General features: G+C 28.8%; 1 protein-coding gene across 1 annotated transcript; it reads right to left on the reverse strand.

Moving 5' to 3' along the window:
- Positions 1 to 12,700: 12,700 nt before the first annotated feature.
- On the reverse strand, positions 12,701 to 15,347 carry LOC114181454 (extensin-2-like). The gene is made up of 2 exons (XM_028067918.1): positions 13,859 to 15,347; positions 12,701 to 12,988 (listed from the first exon to the last, which is right to left on the reverse strand). Exon 1 carries the CDS (start codon positions 15,333 to 15,335, stop codon positions 13,887 to 13,889), a length of 1,449 nt encoding a protein of 482 aa, XP_027923719.1. The 5' UTR covers positions 15,336 to 15,347; the 3' UTR covers positions 12,701 to 12,988; positions 13,859 to 13,886.
- Positions 15,348 to 26,953: the final 11,606 nt, after the last annotated feature.

Here is a 26,953-nt window from a genome sequence, read left to right on the forward strand (position 1 = left end):
GTATCCGAAAATGTAATATTTATTTCAATAAAAGAAGCTAACTGCTTCATTTTACTAACAAAAGACCAAAATGTTCTCAAATTTTTCTTTATGATTAATTTGCTTGATGGAGTCAGCATTCGTAGTTAGTACAAACAATATTATAACATTATTTCTTTTATTTCTCATATTATGCTTCGTTATCAATATTCGACCTAACAAATCTTCTAATCGAGCTTTCGTAGATGTTCCATATTAAATTATACAATTAATCATGTACATTTGTTTGAATATCTTTGGCTTCTACTTTTCAATGTTAGAATGTTAGGAAGAAAAAATGAATTTGATAGAAAAAGAAAAAAAACAAGATTGTGTTTGCAAGCATCTCAGATTTGGTAAAAGGAAAAAATAATAGCAGAAACAATGTTGGGTTTTATGTTTTAAATATATGTTTCTAACTTCTTCTTTTTTATCAGCAAAAATAAATAAATATAAAATAGAGTAGTTGGGTGCTCTAACCTTTTACAAAAATATTTTTCTAATTTAATAAAAAACATAAATAAACTTTGCATCATCATAACTAAAGATAACAAAATGAATCAATTTGGTCTATTGTGATGGATTACACCACCAGTTTATAAAAAATAGACAAGAATAATTTGATTGAAAATCATGATCTGAGAGTTGGAAAATGAAAGAAAAGACAAAAGGAAAAGGAGATAACTTTAATTTTTAAAATTTTAGTAAATTAATAAAAAAGAAATAAACCTTTACCAATAATTTATAAACCTTTTAATTTAAAAAAAAAGTAATTTAAGATATTAATCCCTTTTACCATTTTATTGTTTCATATATGAAATAGAAATAGAAAGTTAAAAGAAAAAAAAAAAACTCTTTCTAGAATATAAGAAAGCAAAAAACGTGCACACGAAGTTCATTTCATTTGCAAAATAGAATCAATGAAAATGAAAGATCATAATAAACCCAATTCTCAGTACCCAAAGGGTGAAGTCCCAGAAATAGTTATAAAGAAAATATTGCATGACAGTGCATTTGTCACGTCTCAATAATGATCGTTATTGGGGTCCAAATATGTTAGGAAAACGGAGAAAAAACACACAAACTTTTTCTCAGGACATTAAAATAGTTCAAATCGCTTTCCAATTTGTTATGATTATAATTAATATATTATATTAATGTATTATTGATTTTGATGAAAAATTGATTAAGTAATTTAATTAAAAATAAATAAAAATTATGAATCGAGTGACCACCTCAATGATTTGTTTGAGTGGGATGAAAATATTATATAAAATCTCTTTAATTCATATAAACTAAACACTTATATAAAACATATTTTGAAAAGAAATAGTATGTTGATATTGAAAGGAAATTGACTTGAACAAACGTAAAGAAGAAATTCAAATGTATTTTATTATTTAGTTTTGAAAATGATGGAATGAAACTAAAATAGTAATACTAGAAAAACCATTTGCAAAAATTTTGAATGTTTTGGAATCATATATGCAAAAAAGTTTCAAAATAGCTTAAATTAACAATACGAGGTGGGTCAGACATACCAATATGCAGGCCCAAGGTACAGAGGAGGCTAAATATTTTAGTTCATTGATTTACTTAGGTCTACTCTGCTTAATCTGTAGCTCATGCAGGCCAACAACGAGTCGGCCCGCATTGGTCCACATAGCCCGCACTGACTTACTCTAAAATTCAGTAGCACCAACCCAATACACTTTTTGTGTTTCTTATAGAGTTTTTTCTCTATCCATCAAAAATCAATTCTATTGTTCGCGTTTCTTTCCTTATTTTAATCTAGATCAATGTCATTTTTATTTTTAAAATACTTGTACTTCAAAATTAGAAATTATAAAATTTGAATATTGTTTTTTTTAAGAAATAACCTTATAGAATTTTTTTTACTAAGTTAATTAAATAAAAATAAGGTTACTAAAATCCTAGACCTTGGTGAAAAAAAATACAAAAGTAAATCATTTCTCATGCGGGTTGACTTGCAAAGTCGTAGGCCAAACATTATGCGAGATGAGCTAGAGAAATTAGTTCACATTTTTTATGTGAGGTGAATCGGCTGACCTACTTTTAGCCGCCAAATGTGGGGTGGTTTCCTTTTTTCCAAATTTTAGAGTGTTTTATTTTGTCTTTTTATGTTCATGTAGTTTCCCTTTTTCCAAATCTACTACCATTCGTGCAACTTTTGTTAAAAATTACCCGTCCATCTTCCTTTTTCAAACGATCCCTTTCCTATTTTGTTTAAGCATTTCATATCAATGATTTTATGCAATGGACAGGAGATAAATACCAATCAGGGTATGGAAAAATTGATTTTTTTTTTATTTTTTACTTTTTCTCCTTATCCATGCCCAAGTTTTCATCTAGGCCATAGATTTCCTCCTCATCAGGTCTGAGCTTTCTTAACACAATACTATTTTTCTAGTTCCATATACTTCATATAATAGTTATCCACATCCCCTAAAATCATATTTCCTTGTTTATTTAGCTCATGAGATGAAAGTGTTGGAAATGTATTCTTGCTTGATTATGATGTACATTATTAACACCTAGCCAAAGATTTCACATGCTCCATACTGTTGCAGTTATCTTACATTCAAAAAACAAGTGATTAGTTATTATATCCAGCCTATATCCTCCATGCTTTAAGCTATCCTTAGTTGTTAGTCTATTTAGTGTAGTCCTCTATACAACATATTGGGCAATGGATAATGCCTTTATAGCCTATAATTTTGTAAAAAGTATATCTTCTTCCTTATTTCCCGTGTCTTGCACCTTGTTATAAGCATCTTTAATTGTATAGAAGTCATCATCTTCTTCATCCCATACCCAGGTGTCCTTCCTTTCCTTACTCGGTGAGATTTTGGAAATTTGTGTCATTAGTATTAGTAATTGTGGTTTTTTCCATTCAAACCATTGTCTCCTCTAACTCATGTCCCACTCTCACTTGTTTTGGCTTCATTCTCCTACCTCCTCCAATGTTACTTGTTTCATATTTGAATTTTGTATATACTCTAGGATATAAGCGTTCTAATGTCATTTCCTCGAGTCATCTATCCTCCCAAAATTTTATCATAGTTTCTGATCCAATCTTCCATTTCACATTCCTGCCAAACCAACATTGTTTTGTATATCCACAACTTTTTCTTAGGTCTCTCCACCACCAAGATTCACCTTTACAACTTCATTCATTATTAAGACTTCACCATCATCCATACTTGGATTCTATTATAACCTTCCATAGCCCAACTTTTTTTGCCTAATCTCCACTTCCATTTCCCTGGTTAAGCTATATTAGATAATTTGATATCATTAATCCCTACTCCACCTTATTCTTTATCATGACACAACTTTCCCCATTGAAACCAAGCTATATTTCTATCTTCACAAGAACTTCCTTTGTATTCTCATAATCTCTTCACACACATAAACATGCGCCATATATAGTGACATATAATACAAAGGTAATGTTGTTATTACACATTTAATTAGACATAATCTTCCTGCAAATATTGCCGACCCTCCCATTTTGTTAGCCTAGTTTTTATTTTGTTGATCATTGGCTACCAAAAGTTTAGTTTTTATTTCACTCTCCTTTACACCCATTCCTTCAGTTTTACTCTTATGAAAATTCATTGTAAGTGTAACATCTCAAAATTTATACCACAATGTTTTCAATATGAAAAAAAAATCGTTAAATAGTTATTTTTTCCTTCTTTCAGTTATATATATATATACACGTTTAAATATTACACATACATATATTTTTATATATAAAATTTATAACATTATGATATTAAATAATATATATATATATATATATATATATATGATAATGTTATAAACATCGTATAATAATAGATTACGTTTACATTTTAAAGTATATGTATATATATAATACAAGTTTATCTTTAGAATAAATGGGGCAAGGATAACATTCAGAAAGAGATAGAATTTCAATTAATAAGATTTCATTCCTGTACTGCAAATCTAAGAAAGGAATTTAATGAGTGAATCTTCAAGCCTCTATATAGAGAGATGGTGCACTGAAAGCCATACGAGGAAAAGCAACAAGAGAAAAAAAAAGATATCTGAGAGTTAGAGAGGCACATCAGAATAAGGGAAATGTAATGATGAGACTCAAAGGAAAAATAAGAGTTGAATCGTGCATTTATTCAGACCTTTTTCAATCTCTAAGGTAAGGGAATGAGACATTTATCATTCTATCTTTTAACTTTTATTTTTCTTATCTCCTTATAATTATTTTTTTTTATATTTACCTTTTAAGTGAGGTGTCCGTAACCTCATTCTAATTTATATTTAGTTCTCGTTCCTATTTATTTCTTTAATTATATTCATCTCCAGTTATGCACTAGTCCTATTTATTCAATTTATATTTATTCTCAATTACTTATTTATATTTATCTCCAGTTCCGTAATGGTCCTTTCTATTTATTTATATTTATTTTAATTATTCATTGAAATAAAATTTATGATAAATAAAGATTTGATTATTGTAGTTGGAGGTATGACATTGGGGATTTAAACGAGTTAGTATTACTCAAGATGAGATGTTCTTGAGTTACTTTGTTGGTCATGAGCTCATTTATCCTTACTAGTCACTACAAAATTAATCAATATCTTTATAAAGTATCATAAAATCCAGTTTTATGGATTTGGGAGAATTTTCATTTCATTTTATCTTATTATGATATGTTATATTTTTTTTGTGATCTTTGTCTCACTTCCCTATTTTATGATTATGTGTGAAAAACAAAATGTTATAACCTCATCATAGATGGCCGCTCCCAACATGCCCGATCCCTTCTTCGTCGAAATTCTGGCTGTTTTCCGGGGAAAGCATGACAAACCAATGTAGTGAATAAGTCTGTAACATTTCAGGGAACGGAAAACTCCACCATTACTTTTCTCTCTGCTCCAAATGTGCCAATTGTCATCGAAGGACAAATCGGAGTTACCTTCTATTTACCCCCAACAGTTCAAGTAAACCCCATCCATAACCTTTCCTTCCACTTGTTTGAAAACCAGTATATGAGGGGGAAACTGTAAATAAATAACACTTATTCTTCTTCTAGTGTAAGAAATATAAGATGTACTAAACGGTGTAGATATAAGATGCATACAGTATTGTAAATATGTATATATATATATATATATATATATATATATATATATATATATGTGTGTGTGTGTGTGTGTGTGAATATTTTAAGTATAATTAGATATCATCGTATAATTTTGCCTTTAAATTTTATAAGTATAATGTAGACAATAATAATAATAATTAAATAAAAAAAAATCGTCACACTAAGCCCTTACATTAACTTAAAACATCTTAGTATAGTCTTTATTACCATTATGCTTATACATTGTGGTCTCTTTTCTCCGTACTTGTACTCCTTGAAAAAGTTTTTTTCTATGCTTGTCTAACCATCCCTACTAAGCCTTCTGCAACTATTATTAGTAAAGAAGGTGTTAAAAGGTCTCCTTGTGTAAGGCCTCTTTTTGGATTGAATTCTTGTGTTGGACTACTATTGACTAAGACTGATATTGTTGATGATGCTAAACAACCCTTTATCCACCTAATCCATTTCCCACACAATCCTAATCTTTGTACCATATAACATAAGAAATTCTAACAAACTGAGTCATATAATTCTTCATAATCTACTTTCAGTATTGCACATATGTATCTTATCAAACAACAATAGTACTAGTCTTAATATTCTCCTTCTTTTATCTTATTACTTTTTTTTCTCAATGTCTTTTTAGATATTAGAAATCAACACAAGAGCTAAACGAATTTTATATCAATATCTCATCTTCTTAGTTTTTATTTACCATTGAGAACAAAATATTCCTTAAGAGAATGTTATTAAAGAAATAGTAACAATATCATGTTATTTTATTGATATTATGATCATCATTTTAGTAATAGCTTTTATTTTTATAAATTTTACCTTTTTATCCCATTAAATACCTCCAATGCCTATGCTAATTTTGAAATTGAATTTAATCCTCATGAAAATTTCAAGAAAACCTCAAAATAAATTTTAAGAAATATTTCAAGATTTTATTACCAATTAATCATGACTAATTATGGATTAATATCACGCGTCAAATGTCACATGTAGGGATGGCAACAAAGCGGACAACAAGGCGTTTCCTTATCTCATATTCATCCCTAAAGAAAAAATTCATTTACATCCTCATACTTAAATCAAACGAGTATTAAATTCTTTTATCCATTCCCATCCCCATCAGTTAACGGATATATACTTGTACTTGTACCTATATTCGTACCTAATTTCTTATTATTTCAATATTAATTAATTAATTTTTATAAAATAATAAAAAATTACGGTAAAGGAAATATAAAATTTTTAAATTTTTAATATTAAAAATATGATATTCTTGTTACTTTAATATCAAATATTTAGAAGTAAAAAAATGATAATTGTATACATTTAAAATTGGAATACCAAATAAAATTTTGTGAGAATCAATACATTTATTAAATTTGCAAATGTTAATAAAACTTAGTTGAAAAAATTAACAAATATTTAAAAAATAATAAGAGAAAAATAAATATTTAAATTAAAAAATATTTTAAATGTCTATTTACTTCAAATTTTTAAGTTCAAATGACATCTCTTTTTTATATACTAAAAAATTTATAATACATAACTTGATCAAAAAAACTTGATCAAAATTGTGAGGATAAATTTTTTTCTATTTATTTATTTATTTAGTTATTATTATTTTCTACAATATACTTATAAAAATTTAGAGGCAAAATTATACACTGATATATAATTATATTTAAAATATTCACATTTATATATATATATATATATATATATATATATATATATATATATATACCTATATATATTTACAATACTGTATGTATCTTATATCTACACCGTTTACTATATTTTTATATTTCCTATACTAGAAGGGAAAAAAGTATTATTTATTTACAGTTTTTCCCTCATATACTGGATTTCAAACAGGTGGAGGGAAAATGTTATGGATAGGGTTCACTTGGATTGTTAGGAGTAAATAAAAGGTAACTCCGATTTGTCCTTCGGTGACAATTGGCGCATTCGAAGCAGAGAGAAAAGTAATGGTAGAGTTTCTCGTTCCCTGAAATGTTACAGAATTATTCACTGCATTGGTTTGTCACGCATTCCCCGGAAAAACAGCCACAATGTTGGCGAAGAAGGGACCAGGCATGTTGGGAGCAACCATCTATGATATGGTTACAAAATTTTGTTTTTCACACACAATCATAAAATAGGGAAGTGAGACAAATATCACATACAAAAATACAGCATATCATAATAAAATAAAATGAAGTGAAAATTCTCTCAAATCCATAAAACTGGATTTTTATTATATTTTTATAAAGATATTGATTAATTTTATAGTGACTAGTCAGGATAACTGAGTTCATGGCCAACAAAGTAACTCAAGAACATCTCATCTTGAGTAATACTAACTCATTTAAATCCTCAAGGTCATACCTCCAACTACAATAATCAAATCCTTATTTATCATAAATTTTATTTCAATATTAAACCATATAATTATATAAATAAATAAATAAATAGGATAAATGAATAATTAAAATAAATAAAAATAAATAAAAAAGACCAATACATAACTGGAGATAAATATAAATAAGTAAATGAGAGTAAATATAAATTGAGTAAATAGGATCAGTGCATAACTGGAGATGAATATAAATAAATAAATAGGAACGAGAACAAAATATAAATTAGAATGAGGTTAGGGACACCTCACTTTAGAGATAAAAATAATTGTGAATAGATAAAAATAATCAAAATAAAAAAAATGATAAATGTCTCCTCCCCTTACCTTAGTTATTGTGGAAATTATACCAAGGTTGTACTGAGACTTTGATGATATATATATATATATATATATATATATATATATATATATATGTATATATATATATATACATATATATATATATATATATATATATATATATATATATATATTTTGTTGCACTCGCACTGCCTATTTCTATTTCTGAATGAACTTCACCTTACAACCTCTCTCTATTTTTTTTTCTTCCTTTGTCACGTTTCACCACTTTCACCCTTTCACCCATTCATCTCTCACCCCTACTTATATGTATTAATGTAATGATTACATGTAGTTTAATTTTAACTATATTTGTAAACACTATTCCCTTTAGATTGGCTTTTAACGTTTGGTTATTGATATTTGTTTCTTTTACATTAATGCTCATCAGAATAGATAAGGATTGCACTTATCATGTGCAACTTTATCACTCTTTTTTTTATTATTATTAACTGTACAAACTAATAATTATGCTAAAATTAAATTTATAATATATATATATATATATATATATATATATATATATATATATAATGTCACTGAATTCTTTATAACAATGGAAACTTTGAAGATATGTTAGCCTTTAAATTACTTCTATAATTAAAACAATTGATACCTATTAACATAATTAATATATATATATATATATATATATATATATAGTATTAGTTATTTAATCCTGATTAAATATAATTTCTTTATTTATATACTTAGTCATTATTATTGTTATAAATATATTGTTATTAATAATAATAATAATATAGTATATATATATATATATATATATATATTATTTTATTTTATCTTTGGATGTTACAATTTTCTGTAGTTTACGTCACTGAATTTTATATAACAGTGGAAACTTTGAAGATATGTTAAACTTTAAATTACTTTTATAATTAAAATAATTGATGCCTATTATTAAACGTGTAATATATATATATATATATATATATATATATATATATATATATATATATATATATATATATATTATTTTACTTTATCTTTGGATATTACAAAAATCACACAAAGAACAAAGATTAAACTAATAATAATTAAAATTGAACATAAATATTACATATTTTGAACTTTAATATTTGTTGGATGGTGATAAAAAAGATTCAGGGCAATTACATTAAATTATTATATTATAGTAAATGAAAATTATTTATATAATTAGAGTGATACTTACCTGTATAATAATGAGTTAGAAAACAAAAATAATTATATTAAAAATATCAAAACGGTATTATACCTGATAAAAGTAAAAACCAATTGAAAATATTAAAAAAAAATCAAATGTGTGTCTTAAAAACAATTTGATAGATCATTAAAGAAAATCGAACAAAGAAAAATAAATGTATAATTAAGGATATGATAAGGTGAAAAATACTTTAGAGATTTAAGAAAACTTTTCAAATATACTATAAATATATATATATATATATATATATATATATATATATATATATATATATATATATATATATATATATATATATATATATATATATATAAGGTTACTTAATAAACTATGACATTTCAATAATTTAAACGGGAATGGGGATAAGAGTGTCATATACCACAATGCTACTATTTTATTTACACTCTCTCTTTCGAACATAAAAGCAGGAAAAAATTTGAACTTTGGTTGCCATCTATGAATCAACTTTTAATTTGGACAATCTAGAGTATGCGAGAGTGATAGTCAGAATACAAATTGGAAATGGTGGTACAGTGCAAACGAAGATCAAAATAAATGGACGGATCTATATGGTCATGTTTCAAGAGGAATCACAACCAGCGAAAAGTAAACGATGCAACTACACATGTGGTGTTTTAGGGAGCATAGCCTAACACCTTCAACGAAGGAACCAGGGACATTATCTGAGAGGTCTAAACGAGACAACTTGGGAGACGAATTTGTTGGAGAAGGTCATCAGTGGGGAAAATGGTTTCGAAAGAAGTGAGAGGAAATCATTTCACACCTCATTTCGAAGGAGGAGACATCTCAAACAAGGAGTGAGGCAAGATCATTTGAGAAGACAAGGCAGAAGATGTTAGAGTGTTATAGGAACATCTTTGTCACACATAAGAAGAACTTAAAAAATTTGTAATTTGGTGTCCTTCATTATCTATTGTTGGATTTTCCTCTTTCTCTCTCTTCTCTCTACATTGTTTCCTAGAGTTGTCAACTTGACTCATTACCCATGGGACAACCTTAGCCCACTTGAGGGGACCGAAAGAAAGCTTAAACTCTCAAAGCTCTCTCTCAAGTGGGTTAAGGTCCTAGGCTAAAGTGAGATTGATCCCACTATAAGAGTTTAACTAATTCTTAAAAACAATAACCACAGCTTGTGTCATATATTGAGTCAGGTCGTCTTGGATTGAAGTCTAAGACCGGTCAAAGTCCAAGACTGGTCGGCCTAAGCAAAAGTTTGTGATGGGCCGTTTTGGGCAAATATTTGAGACGAGATCTCTCGAATCGTTTATAGATGGTCAAGAGGGTCTGTCGGAAGAAAGGTCGTGAAAAACCAACCCAAAACGAGGGTCAAGATGGGTCGGTCCAGGCCGAAGGTCAAGACTAGACAATCTAGGTCCAAGGTCGAGAAAAGCCAGTCAGGGCCAAAAGTTGAGACAATGTCAATTTGGGTTGTATGTTGAGACAGGCCAACCTAAAGTGATGGTCAGAACAGGCCAGTCTACATCGATGATCGACACGGGCCTCGACAGAAATTCGGCTAAACTCGCCAAAGTATGCCCTAGTAAAAATTCGATCGAGTTGGCATTGTCAAAATTTGGAAGAATTTGGACAAGTCGGCCTCGAGCGCATTTTAGTGGAGTCAGCCCTGGCCAAATTTTTCCAAAATTCAACAAAGTTTGCGCCAACCAAACATCGGCTGAGTCAGTATCTACCAAAATTTGGTTGAATTCAGTTGAATCTAGTGGCAGATAGAAGACCCTAAGTAAGTGGGGGCAAGTGGTGTATTTGTAGAATCTCAACTACACTACACACATGTCTATCATAGAGCAAAAACCATTGGGTTCAAATATATAAGATTAAGGTGGGAATTTTTTTTTTCATATACTTAGTAATAATTTTAACAAAACCAAGGGTGCACCTTCGCACCCTCATGTACACATGGGTCCGCCACCAATCGAGCAACCCCAATCAAATTTCTTCTGATCATTTGAGTCAAAATTTTACCGAATTTGTCCAAGTGTGCCCTTGTTGAATTTTGACCGAGTCGACTCACATGAAATTTGAAATTTGACCGAGACGACCAGGGTCCGATCGAATTTGACCTAGTCGGCACTAGATGAAATTTGGTCGAGTTTGCCCTAGCCGAAATTTAGTCAAGTATGCCCCTTATGAAATTTTACAAAGTTGGTCCAGCTTGAAATTTGGTCGAGTCGGCCCTAACCCAAATTCGTCCCCACTGTTAGCCAAAGGTCGAGACGGCCCGAATCGGGTCAATTGTCGAGATGGATGGACTTGAGCCGAAGGTCGAGGTAGCTGACCCAGACTAAAGGTCAAGACTGGTGCGACCTAGGCCAAAGGTCGAGACTAGTCAACCTGACTTAGGCTGAAGGTTGATTGGGGTCGACATAGCTGAATTATGGGATGGGTTAGCCTATGTCGAAGGTTGAGATTGATCGAACCGAACTGAAAGTCCACCCTGCCCAATTTAGTTAAAGATTGAGGCCTGTTTAAACTGAAAGCCAACACGGATTAACCTAATTGAAAGTCTTATAATATATTAAAAAAATAATATTTTTTTAATTTACAAAAAGAAAGTCCAACAAGACATTTTGTGGATATTTTGGCTCTAAAAACTATTTTAATGAGAGTGTTTTATTCTATAGACTTTTTTTGGCTCAACCCAGGTTAGGACCGAGCACTATTTCCTTTCTTATGTTTTGTAATAACATATCTTTTTAAAACAATATCGTATTATATTGTTCTATTTAATATCATTTCATAAAAACTAATTGGATTTAGATTTTTTATGAACAGCTGAAGTTATAGGAGTTTCAACAACTTGTTCGCATTCATTTGAGTCATTCTACACATGTGGCTCAATTTCATTCACATCTATCGTCAAAGAAAACAACATATATCTATTTAACATAATAAGTTCGACGTACCAAAGAGTTTGAGTGCACAATCATTTTTACCTAAATTATAAAATGCTTTATTTGATATCATTTTTTCAAATTGAGAAGATCAAAGGATTCGCCCTTTAGGGGAAACCAAAGGTTTGCTCTTTTACATTTATAATTTTTTACAGATTACTATAAATTTACACTATCCCAATCTTTTTACAACATCATTTTGCAATACTGTTCAAATAATAGCTATCTTAATATACTTATTGTTAACTTGTTGTTATAATATTCAAATTTCATATTAAATATAATATCTTTTCTTGTTGAAAGAATTGCATGCATAATTAATACGGACAAATATGTCAATGACAAGATGACAAGTCCACGCATCGTCATCATGCTTGTAATTGATCCTACTTTTTATTCGTGACCACAAAATTTAAACGTGACCAAATGAGAAGATTCTAAACATTAAATTTCGAAGACTTCATTTAATCTAATAATAAAACCATAATTATTAGCATAAGAAGTTGAATTAAATATAAACTACCATTTAATTATCTGTAAATCAAACTATAGTACTATTGGAAACACCCTAAAAATATATTAATTGTATAATTTATCTATAAAACATACAAAGAGCGAGAGAGAAAGCATTCTTTTTTATTTATTATTAAATTTCCGTCACAACCAAAATGCATTCTTGTGATGTTCAATTACAGAAAGCAAAAGAAGTGCCTTACAACTGTATACAAACACAATAATAATGGATAAACAATACAAACGAAAAAGAAAAGGATTGACACGTCTTTCTTCTTATGAGACAAAACGCTCGGAAACTTTGCTTCCGTTGTTTTCCTTGTGTGAATGCAAAGTGCATCTTCTTTCTATCAACAACGTTCTTTATTGGCACATATTCTTCATAAATAACCTACAAAGTACATGCACATGGTTAGCATAATAGTCTACAGTCCCTTTCACTGCTTATTCCCTCAATAATGTCAAGAAAAATGAGGAAATATTTCTCCCTTATATACTAATGCAGGAAAAATGGTTGTAATTTAGATTATTAATATACTTTTTTCCCCTTTGGTTTTGGATTTTTATCCTTAAAACATTTATGTATACGAAGAAAAACAAAATCTCTAACACTCTTTAGATATATCTACATAAAAAAAAAAAAGAGAAATTTGTATCTAATGTAATTAATAATATTGTGTGTGAAAAATTGGTAAGTGTTGATAGAGTATTTATAACTATATACGCAAAAGGTTATATGTATGGAAAAAATTTACGATATATTACTTTATACGGTGTTAAATTCGAGTAAGAAATTGTAGTACTATGGTTGTGTTATATTTATACCCTTGAAAAAGGTGAGTCGCCATCAAAGCTTTGAAAAAGATAAAAGGTTAACATCTTTTAAGAATAATAAAAGTACGCTTAAAATAATATGCTTAATTTGTTTCTAATAAACTTGAAATAAACAAAACAATGGCCTTAAACTTCTCAAAAATTTCATTAAAAAAACGGAAGTTGAAAGCGCCACGATTACTATGGTCAACAACCTAAAGCATTTAAAGTTTTGAAATTTAAAAAAAAAAAAAATGAAAGTTTTGTTCGACCGAAACGAATAAGAGCGATAACATCACATACTTCGTATTATTAGTTTACTTTCTGAACTGTCAACTAAGGCCGAGCATTATTAACCTAATAGCTTAACGTGATTGCATGTAAAGAGAATGTTAACGTAAATATTATATGATTATGACGATAACATAGGTTTTGTAAAGAAGATTACCACGAGGGACACTACGCAAAAGCACTATCTAGTAGTGATATGGAGGAGGAGGGGATGCGTAGATGTAGTGTGGTGGAGGTGGTGAATGAACAGGAGGAGGAGGAGACTTGTACTTGTAAACTGGGGGTGGAGGGGATTTGTATTTGTAAACTGGGGGTGGTGGAGAGGGGTACTTGTATGGTGGTGGTGGTGGAGAAGAATACTTGTAGGGTGGTGGTGGAGACTTATACTTGTAAACTGGTGGTGGGGGTGACTTGTATTTGTACACTGGGGGTGGAGGTGACTTGTATTTGTACACTGGGGGTGGAGGAGATGGGTACTTGTATGGTGGGGGTGGTGGAGAAGGGTACTTGTAGGGTGGTGGTGGAGACTTGTATTTGTAAACTGGTGGAGGAGGAGACTTGTACTTATACACCGGTGGTGGGGGAGAAGGGTACTTGTATGGGGGAGGAGGAGGAGATGGGTACTTGTAGGGAGGAGGGGGAGACTTGTACTTGTAAACTGGTGGTGGGGGTGACTTGTATTTGTACACCGGTGGTGGTGGAGATGGGTACTTGTATGGCGGTGGTGGAGGAGATGGGTATTTGTAAGGAGGAGGAGGAGACTTGTATTTGTAAACTGGGGGTGGAGGAGATTTGTACTTGTAAACTGGGGGTGGTGGAGATGGGTACTTGTATGGTGGAGGAGGAGGAGATGGGTACTTGTAGGGAGGAGGAGGGGACTTATACTTGTAAACCGGTGGTGGAGGAGATGAATACTTGTATGGATGCTTTGGTGGTGGTGGAGAGTGGTAGTAGTAGGGTGGAGGAGGAGAGTGCTTTGGTGGAGGTGGAGAGTGGTAGTAATATGGGGGAGGAGGTGAATGCTTTGGTGGTGGTGGAGAGTGGTAGTAATAAGGAGGAGGAGGAGAGTGCTTTGGTGGAGGTGGAGAATGGTAGTAATATGGGGGAGGAGGTGAATGCTTTGGTGGTGGTGGAGAGTGGTAGTAATATGGGGGAGGAGGAGAATGCTTGGGTGGTGGTGGAGAGTGGTAGTAGTAGGGAGGAGGAGGTGAATGTTTTGGTGGTGGTGGAGAGTGGTAGTAGTAAGGAGGAGGAGGTGAATGTTTTGGGGGTGGTGGTGAGTGGTAGTAGTAGGGAGGAGGAGGAGAATGCTTGGGTGGTGGTGGAGAGTGGTAGTAGTAGGGAGGAGGAGGAGAATGCTTTGGTGGTGGTGGAGAGTGGTAGTAGTAAGGAGGAGGAGGAGAATGCTTTGGTGGTGGTGGAGAGTGGTAATAATAAGGAGGAGGAGGAGAGTGTTTAGGTGGTGGAGGAGAATGGTAGTAGTAAGGCTTTGGTGATGGTGGTGGTGGAGATGAGTAGATGTAGTTGTCAGCCAAAGTTTGAGAAGAGAAGGTGAGGGAGATTAAGGTTAATGCAAGAGTGGTGAGAGTGAGAGAGGCCATTGAAGACCCCATGTTGGGTTTTGGTGTTGCCATTAGGAAAGGTAGGGATACCCTTTATATAGCTTACTTTTTTACCCATTTATCCAACTAATTTATCCTGGTTGGTGGACTTAGATTTTATCTCCTAAAACAATGTGAAACTATTCAAAAGTAACTTCAATTTGAGTTTCAGGACTAATGCAATCCAACTTGGGTGTGGGACGCGGGTTTGGATTTGATAGAGACAGCTGGCTATAAGAAAATAATTATAAAGAAGCAGTTAAATTAATTAATCAATTATTTCAAAATGTTGACTATGCTTTTATAAGAACAAGACACCAACCATCCTTTCAATTATTATTTTTCCATTGCCCAATTTTCAAAGTAATTGCAGTTAATAAACACATTGTCCCTGTCAAGTAATTTGATGTAATTAATTTGTCACATCTCTTAATTTTTAACAGTTTTTTTTTTTTATATATAGAAACATTTGAAGCTCTATCCATGGTGACCATTTAATCTCTTGTAGTACTTCCCTGGGACCACATGTGTGTCATGATGAAGGTGGCATCTTTTATCTTTTATTTTTTATTTTTTTTCACTTTTTATTGTGAGGCCAAAAGGAATATTTACGTGTTGCATGGTATTGCTTTCCCTTTCAAAGGAATTAAAGGCATACGAAGAAAATGCAGTCTGAAAACTCTTTTACTTTTTTGCTTTTTAGCATTTTACTGCATCAAGTACACAACTGTTGAATGCAATACGTCAATTTAAGAATTTGTCTATGACTCCCGATTAATATTCTCTTTCTTAATAATTCATACCAGAGAAATATTTATAAAATGCTCAGCACGTTCATGAATGATGGAAACTATCTATAAAATATAATACAATCAAAATTAATGAGTATATTTTGTACAATGTTGAATCCGTTATATTTATTTATATATAGACACACACTGGCATGATAAAAAAAATGTTGAATTGTTTGTTGCATTTCCCAATAAGTGTGTAAGTATCATGTCATCATTTTCTAATATTTTTAATTTACACTATAGGATATTTTAACTGATTTTGTTTTTATACTTTTTTTTCTAAAAGATTCATATCAAAATATGACCATGGCTTACAAATTTCTTTGAATTTTTTTCTACAACTACTATATTCATGATAAATTACGTTTCATTAAATAAGGGTCAAACATTGCATATGTTGAGACGCGCAATGATACATTGACCCGTATTTGGTGCTCTTCATTTTTCTGTAAAAATTAACTTTACCAAATAAATTATTTTATCTTCCTCTTCTTCTTTATGTTTATTTTTTCTCCCTTTCTTATAATAAGGATTATAGAAAATAAAAAAATGAAAGTTAATATTGTGTCATTATTAAGTATAGATTAGGGTGATGTCTAGGTCAGATATAGTTGTATTATTTGTTCGGGCCACTACCATATCTCAAAACCAATAAAATATGCAAAAATTAAAAGTCAACAAGCCCGTACCTATGTTTCTACACTATAAACTAACTGAAGATGAATCATTTTAGAAAAATGTGGAACAATAAACAAAATAGTTATCACTTTATCAATTTCACTAGGTGTAGTATAACATTTTAAAATGCCTATGTATGACTGCATTTTTTTCTGTGCATGTAATGAAAATATTTTCTACTTTAAGAATTATAATATTAAAATTAAAAAACTACAGAAAGTAAATTAAAAATTCCTGCAATGGAAAGTAGTGCGATTGGTTACTACTTTTATAATGGACTGTGACGTTAATAAAAATTTTAATGGAAAGAAAATGTGTAGCATTTGTTCATGTCAAATTCTTCATCTGCTTCAACTTTTTGACTGTATAGATTATATCTGAAACTGGGACAGGAAAAGCACCTTCTCAAAAGTTCCACAATCATTAGATCACATTTCTGTTATTTCTTAATCCAACCCAATCAATTTTTCTTTACGTTTTACATCTACGTCAAATTCTAGGACAGATTATATACCACTGCGTACGTGAAAACTTGCATGACATTAAAATTAAAGTATCTCATACAAAGGATTAAATATGTTTTTGTTTTTTTTTATTTTTAATGAATTTTAAAATTAGTCTATTTTAAAATTTTAGACCAATTTAGTCATTCATTTCTCGAAATACGTGAATTTAGTCCTTTTAATCAAATTTTTTTAAGTTTATTTGATGTTTTGTACGTATTTTATGATTGTATTTAAGTTTTTTATACAATTTGACACATTTTCGTTTTAATGCTAAGTCAAATACTATTATGAAACACACTTAAAATGTCAAATAAACTTGAAATTATGATTAAAAGGACTAATTCCACATCTTTCGAAAGATGAAGAACTAAATTGGCCCAAAGTTTCAAAATGGACTAATTCCAAAATTGAAAATTAAGGGACTAAAAACATATTTAACTCTAAAAAATGAGATGAATGCTTAATTTAATAAATTTAGATACTTTTATTAAATTTTTATTTATAACAGATTTAAAGCTTATATTTTTTATTGGGTTTTTATTATTTAATTTTTCTGTAAATGATATAGCTATTTATTTATTTATTTACTCGTGAAATATGGGATTTTTTAGTCAATACAAAATATTATTTCGGTTTACATAACAATAATTTTTTTTATTGTTTTTTATTGAAACTATATTTATAACACGATCATTATATTTTCTATGTCATTATTGTAAAGTAATGAAGGAATTTGTTGTCACCATCCTCATGATTTTATCACATGAAAATAAATATCAATTGAAAAATATAAAGTACTCAATATAAAAAAAGTTAATAAAAACTAAAATGAAAATATTCAAATTTATAAAACATTAGAACTTAAATTAAATTTAACATTGGTTTAGAGTTAAAAAAGGAGAGAGAGAGAGAGAGAAATTGCACGACACACAAATTAAACAGCATTAATATAAGATAAATGTAGTATACACTTTTTTTATTTTTCTTTTCATTATTCTTTTCAAAATTATACAAAATGTGTTTAATGTTTTCAAACTATTTGATATCTTTGATGAAATCATACAATACTATAAAAAAAAATAGTGAAATAAGGCTTGGAATTATTATAGTGAATTTGGTGTGTTCACAACGTCAATGGTGACGATAATATTTGAAACTAAACCAAATAATCTGCATTTGCCAGCTACTTCAATTGTTGTTTTTATGCTTTTGGTTAGACGTGCGGAAGAAAGTGACTACTAAATTAGTGAGAACAACATATTACTACAAAATTATTTTGTAGATTTTGAAAATGTTTTTGATGGTTCTATTCTAAAATTTAACTAAGCTTTCTACTTTCATTGTCCACTTGTCATGGGAATAAATTAAACAACAAAACTTGCTCAAGTTATTGGTGTTATTCTTCAATTAATAATTTTACTTAAATACTTCATATTTTATTAAATCTACGTAGTATTAGGCATGTTAACCGAATTAATTAAAAAAAAAAACTGAGAATTGATCCAAATACTGAAAATTGAAAAAAAAAAAAACTAAAAGGTTTTAGATGGATTTGGGTTTATTTTGTCTCTAAGAATTGAGTTGAATACAGTTTGACATTTCAAAATCAACCCAAACCAAATCCAATTGCAATATGTCTTCAATATTTTCTTTTATTATTGCTATTATCAATACTAGCTTAACACAAAAGCTATTGCGCTTGTATGTATATATTTTTTAAAATGCATGATATTATATTAGTAGGTGATATTATTAAGTTAATATATATATATATATATATATATATATATATATATATATATATTAAAATTATATTTATTAAAAGTAAAGTGAAATATATCATAACAGATAAAAGAATAATCATTGATAAATAAAAAGAAGAGAAGAAGCAGAGACATCTGATTTTATAAAAAGTTTGTAAAAGTAACACTCAATTTTTAAAAATTTAATAAATTATTATATTTAAAGGGTAAAATCGGTATTTTGAAAAGTGAATACAAAAATGGAAATCCCCTTTATATATTGTTATAGATAATAATAATAATAATTATTATTATTATTATTATTATTACTAGCATAAACACAGGCGCTATCGTGCCTGTGTGTATATATTTTTTAAATATGCGTGATATTATATTAGTAAGTGATAATATTGTAATATTATTAAGTTGTTATAAAAACTAAAATTATATTTATTAAAAATAAAGTGAAATATATCAGAACAAATGAAATAATAATCATTGATAAATAAAGAAGAAGAGAAGAAGAAGAAATAGCCGAATTTATAAAAACATTGTAAAAGTAACGGTCAATTTTAAAAATTTAATAAATTATTATATTTAAAGGGTAAAATTGGTATTTTGAAATGTGGACACAAAAGGGGAATCCTCTTTATATATTGTTATAGATATAAAGTTATCCATTTCAAATGTAAATATTTTAGTAGAATTATTTTATTCACTTCACAAATTTAATTTGCAAGCTCTTTTATTCTATTTTATTGTTAATGTTGTCAACTCTTTCTGTTTTTCTTTTCTAATTTTATTTGATTTTGTTTTGTATGCAATTCTGTTGATACACCAACTAGTGCTCTGTTATTGTCTATCTTAGACTGTAATGAACTATCAACTAAATTCTTATAGTATAGATTTTCTGGTATCAGCTTTTTATTTTTCTGGCTATTCTATCATCATCATTTCTTTATATATATATTTTTTTCTTCATGGCCACTGTTCCAGAACCAAATTAAAAGGTTCTCTTTTTAATGATTTACAACATCGTTCTTCGTTCTCTCCAACAGTTGCTACATTTTACATACCTACTGTAATGATGCTGATTGGGTTTCGGATATAGATGACAGACGATCTACTTTTGTTGCCTGTATTTTCTTTGAGCCCAATTTAGTTGCACGTTCCAGTGTTGAGACCAAATATAGAAGTCTTGTTATTACTGCTTTTGAAATTTTATGACTACATTTACTTCTCAAACAATTTCACATCAGTTGTACTATCATAGTAATTTTCTATGATAATTAAAGCATTGTTGCTCCAACTATAATCAAGGAATCCCACAACCTTTTATTATGACAGAATTTTAAGTATAATTGAAAAATAACATCAATAATTATATGTAAGTTTTTTCTTAAATAAAAGTACAACTTTTTAATTCATTGTGCATATGAGAAATAACTTATAAATCATTTCATAAGATTAAATTAAGTCAAGATTAAAATTTTGAAAATAATACGTTGAAAGTCTCACATCGATTAGAGATAAGGTCATTTCATAGTATATAAATAGAGTGCAAACCTCATCTTACAAATTAGTTTTGTGGGATTGAATTAGACTTAAAATGTACTTCCATTTTAGTTTTTCACTCGATATCGAACCGCTAACGGACCACTCATTTCTAAACTCATGGACAAGATAAGATCATTTCATAGTATATAAATTAATATCATATACCCTTTAATTAAAAATATTTTGAATCTTGAGTTGGTACGATAATTAATGAACCGCAATAAATGATCATTAGTTAAAAATGTCAGGAACAAAAAAACTCGAAATTAGTAGGGTAGTTAGCATGTGTATTTGGACAACAATAATTGATGATGTCTGTGGGAAGGGTGTCGAAGCCATACACAGGTGTGTGCTGTAATAAAATACAATCACAAAAGTGGTGTGAACTGTGAGGACATGTTGTTTTGAATTTATGGAGAGGACAAAATTTGTTCTGAAAAGGCCACCAATGATGATGGAAATTTCCTCTTCATTATTTCACATGCACTGAAAAGTTCATAAATGAGTTTCTATATTTGTTTTATGCATAGCAAGTTTAGGTATATTATGCTTTCTATCTAAGGAAGATTAATAATTTATGGTAGTTACTATTGTTTGATAGAGGTAGAAAAGATATAAATGTTATCAAAAGTTATTCAACTAGCCTCTACTTTTTGTGATATATTTGTATATATGATTGTCCATTTTGAAGAAATAGGGTTTGATATAGAACAAGTACCTAAGTTTCATGGTAGAAATTTGAATGCAATAACGGTTTTTTTTTTTCAATGTGGTATAAGGTATTTTTAATATATATATATATATATATATATATATATATATATATATATATATTAAAAATTGTATACAGAGTAATTAAAAGTATAAATAGCTAATCAATATTTTCTTGATTTTTGGAAATGACATTTAAAAATATGGAAAACAATTTTTTTTAAAATATTACACTTAAGAGGGTTTCTAACTAAGTGGTGAAATTTCTTGTTATGAGGGATTATAGAATTCAAGTTATAAACTTGTATATATTTTAGGTATCACTTGTACTTTAGTAATGAAAATTATAGTTTGTCTATGTATAAAAAATCCATTATGCATCTAACAACAATAACTCTTTCGTCAAATTATAAGAGCATGAATATCCTAGGCATTGTTCATATGGAACACGACAATTTCAGATAATGTTCTTTGTATGAAAGCAACATTACTACAAAATTTGAATATAATACAGCAAATATAGTTTTATAGCAAAATATTTTTTAATATGTTTCCATCTATAATGCAATAATTCATATATTGTTTATAATTTTAATGTCCATGTGCAAAATGAATGATCATATAACATTTAAAAACTCATTTATTTGAATTATTTCATGGTAAATTCTACTGTGATTTCCCACTGGTACTCTCTCTTCTTCATGTTGACAATTATGTTAATTAGTTATGCTGAATCGAATACAAAGTTATAATCAATGTTATATATATATATATTATGTTAACTAATTATATGTTGAATCAGATACAAAGTTATAATCAATGTTACCCAGTATTAAAAATTTTCATATTACATAATAATTTTCTTGCAAATCTGTTAAAAGATTTTGCAAGAAAATGTTTTTTCCTGCAGTTTTTTTTAAGAATTTTAATTGGCAGGTAATTTTTTCATAAATAATTATTTTTTACAAAATTATAAAATTCATAAGTATTTCTTACATAATTTGTTGTGAAAAGTGTTTATACAAAATATTTTACAAAAAAATTGACAGTAATTTTTGTAAATTTTTTTCAAAACAAAATTTATAAATATTTCCTAAAAAAATTTCAAAACAAAATTTAATAAAAAATATAAATTTTTTAATATATATATATATATATATATATTAAAAAAAATACATAGCGTGTCTGTGTTCACACTAGGAATGTATAATATAAATATAAATAAATAATCAATTATGAATTCATAATATATCATATTACCCATCAAATTAGTTATGTTATTAATATTTATGATAGAATTAATTTTATTTTTAATATAAATAATTTATTTTCGGATAAATCTCTTATAATATACTTAAAAAAATAAAACATCTCATTGTTCTAATTTTTCGTTTATTTTTAAGCTTTTTTAATTTTCTGTCTTGAAATAGAAAGAGGTTCTTAAGCAATATACTTCGAAATTTTAACTGATGTAAATTCTAATCATATCAGATGCCCTGCATTTAAAATTAATCGCAAATACAATATCATTTCTAGAACATAGAACAACCACACACATTGAAAATATACAACAATTTTTTTCAACGTTTTACTTAGCCAAAGTGTTTTGGTGATTAAATGTATTAATTTTCCTTGCTTAAACTTGAAATTAAATAATAAAAAAATTGCCTTTAGAAATTTTCTCCGAAAATAGCTGGACAACATATTAAGCTACCAACTTCGAAATTTCGTGTAACATCTTTCTTCTGCTTTCTTTACTGTCTAATCATCAATGAAAGCAAAACGGACAATTGACAATTATAATAAATATAAAATTACTAATTATGAAGGTCTTTCTTTTTTGTAATTATTGCGTTATCAATCAACTGGGTCATAATATTTTAAACCAATAAATCAATGGCTTTTTATTTAATAAATAAGAAGAGAAAATCGAGACTTAGATATACCTAGTTAGAATTCTATAGAGGACAAAATATAGATATATGATGTATGCACGACATCATATAAATATATATAATTAATTAAAGAATATAAAACATGACATGCATATGCAATAAAATCGCATATATTTAACATTTGTTTCGCTGTACTATTGGTGTAGGTCAAAATGGAACATGAGAAGAACGAAGGTGATTAGAGCTTTCAAACTGTTGAAAATAATATATAACTTTGGTGGATATAATAAATCTTTCAGATGAATTATTTTTTTAATTACAAGTAGATAAGTACTGTGGACTTTTTGTACAACATTTATAAAAAATGACTACAATTTCAATTCAAAAAATACTACTAATTAAAAATTGAGTTTTGTTCTCTGAGAATAAACATATACAACTACTCATGTCTTATTTGACAAAATACGCTACCCAACAGCCATTAATCTTTCTGAGGAAGTTATCATAAATTTTATTTTGCATTTAATATCATTTTCTATAAATAAATTCTATCTGTTATTTTTAATTAATTTAGATTAGTATGTTTTGTAATCTATTTTAAAATTATTTTTTATATATTCATGTGTTAGGAAGTATCAAAATAAGGTAAAATATTATGAATATTGCTATTTATTAATTTATATATCATTTGTTTAAGAAAACTATTGTCTTTATAAATAAATTTTCATTTATATATAATTAAATGTGTACAAAATTTTAATAAAATATATGTTAATGATAAAAAATATATGTTGATAATAATATTTTAAAAAAAACGTTTTCATCACAAAGAGAATAAATCTCTAACACGTATAGGCTACATATAATAGATTAGAATAAAAACACTAATAGTAAATACAAAATACAAAATAATATAATACATATATGATAATATATTTAATCATATTTTGTTTATGGCACTCCATAAAGAAACCCTAATGAGTTTAGGGTCAAACAATTATTTTACCAATAGTTTAGAGACAAAAAAAACACATAGCAGAAGACTGTTTCACATTCCAGACATGCACCAGCAGCAGCATGATGAAGAAGATCTTATTTCCTAAGTTTGATTAAAGAGATTAATATAATAAAATAAATAACTGCTGGCATCCACCAAACACACACACAGTCAAAGTAGTTTTTGCATCAAATTTATAAACCTTTGGTGTTTGGATTCTTTTTTAAGCCTCCAAATTGGGACAGTTGCCAAACAAATTCCAAACCTCTTAATTCTGAAAGCTACAACTATTCTCATGCCTCACTTTTCCTTCCTTATGCACTCATCAATCATAGCATAATAACTTTGTACATGGACCACTTTGCAATATATATAAATATACTATTTTGTATTAAAGTCTTTTTCTTCTTCTTTGCTCTATTCATATTCTTCACCCTTCATAAATTAATATATCCAAGGGTTTTTTTTTTTTTTGCTTTTTTTGGTTACCCAGTTAAATTCCACTTTGATGTGAATAATGCCTCCAAAATCAGGTACAAGAGAACTCAAATTGCCTCAATTGTTTTCAAATCACAATCTATTAATTTCAGCAATATACAGCTCAATTTTACGGCCTAAATTATTGATAGAAACATGCGAGGACTACAATTGTGATAAGAAAACCTATGCACATTAATTAATTATTCTGTGTTTCTTTAATAAAGTCAGTGTTGGAGGATATGATTTTAATAGTTAAGTTGATATCCTATGTCTGTCTTCTTCTTATAACTAAGTTGTATTTAAATAAACTCATTCTAAAGAAGATATTATATATTGCAAAGTTACAAAGAGAAAACCTAACTACTTTGAGTGGTTAGTTTTGGCCAAATTTTCTTGCACGCAACCCTCTTGATTAAAGATGGTGATAATTAATGCAATATTGGTCAATCAATATTAGGCACATACTTTTGACATACAAAAAAAAAGAAAAAAAAAAAGGAAAAAAGTGTTTGGTGTTAAATTACAAAGAGGATTCATCTAGAGTTTTGGCTTTTCCATTTACCCTAATCACTTTCTTAAGTGTAAAATGTTATGTGCATCTAGTGAACACAAAGTGGAGGAGTGAATTAATTAATTATTAATTAATACCTTGATTATTGAATAAGGCTTCATAACCACATTAGGGTACATTCACACATTGCTACTTTGAAGAAGAAATTTGTCTCTTGCATTATCCACAACTTTTTAGCTTGTTTGGGGAAGGTCACATCTAGGAATCACACACAAAGAAAAATACATAGGAAAATGGTAATAGCATTAGGACAAATAAGACCCCACACGCTTATTTCTTCAATGAAGAAGAATGACCATGCTCTAAGTTGTGGCTTAGGACATTGCTTGAAGAAGAGGCCAGTTAATTAGCCAGGACTCTAGGAGGGTAGTTTATGCTAAATTTCACTTTTTTTATTCCTTTTAATTTTTTATCCACGATTTTTTTTTTTTTTTTGCTAAGATTTTAATTTCAATGTTTTGGAACATTCTAGTTCTGGTTTAATGCTTAATTTATATATATACGTTTGTTTTGGTATATTGAACTTTGACCTAACATTTGATTAAAAAAATCAGGATTTTAGAAAATTATGCCACTAAAATAAAGAAAAATACAGAGAGCGAAATTCGGAAATCGAAAAGGTGCCCAAATTGTAATCTAACCTATTTATTTTATATGAAAAACTTAAAATATCCTTAATTTAATATAGCAAAAAAAAAAGAAAAGGAAAAGTCAACCACCAACTACAACAATGACACCTAAGGTATCAAAGCAACACCGTACAAAGTTAAGCCAATAGGACTTGAAACTGTCCATTCTTTCAATTTCTATTTAGATTATTGATACCACTCCCATATATACTGCCAATTTAAAAAAAAAAGTAATATATATATATATATATATATATATATATATATATATGTTAAAACAGATCTGTCTAATACTCTTAACCACAAGTGGATCTGTGTTGATTAATGAGTTTCTTACTTGTTTAATGTGAATCTTGAAGGAGTCTTTAAGGTTTAAAGCTTAGTTAATCAAACACACAGTTCTGGGTTAATGGACTGTTTTAAAACAAACAAGAAGGATTAAAAGAGAGAAGAGGAATCAAAACACACAATTTATACTGGTTCGATTCAAGGCGAATCTACATCCAGTCTTCTCCTAAGTAATACACTTAGGAGGATTCCACTAAACACAAAGGTTCCAAGAATTACAAGCACACCTATGTAATTCTAACCCCAAAACCCAAGAACTTGATTCAACAATCAAGAACTTCCCCTAGGAGCAATGTATCCACACAATTGCACCTAGATCCACACTTCAACCACTGAAGCTACTGTAATCAAAGATACAGAAAACAAAACAAGAAACGAAAACACCTAAGTTGTGCAGATTTGACTTGATGCTCCTTGAATCAAGCAAGATCCATCATGGTAGAGTCAACCATCAAACATTCTTGGATCTGTGCTTGGGTAATTGCAGAATCTTCTGAAGCTCTTGTGTCTATCAGATGGCTCTTTTTCAGATGCAGACTGCGTGATCTCTCTCAAAAATCCAGACCCAAAACAGATTACAAAACAACTTTTATACTAAGGTTTTTGCTGTAGCCAATTACCTAATCGATTATCGTGAGTATATTTTCACTTACTTAGTACAATACTCACAGCTAATCCATTAGTCAAGGAGCTAATCATATACAAAGCTACACAACAAGCCTGAAATACAATTGATAAAGAGA

This window comes from Vigna unguiculata, chromosome 4 (genome assembly GCF_004118075.2).
Source record: "Vigna unguiculata cultivar IT97K-499-35 chromosome 4, ASM411807v1, whole genome shotgun sequence".
Lineage (NCBI taxonomy): Eukaryota > Viridiplantae > Streptophyta > Magnoliopsida > Fabales > Fabaceae > Vigna > Vigna unguiculata.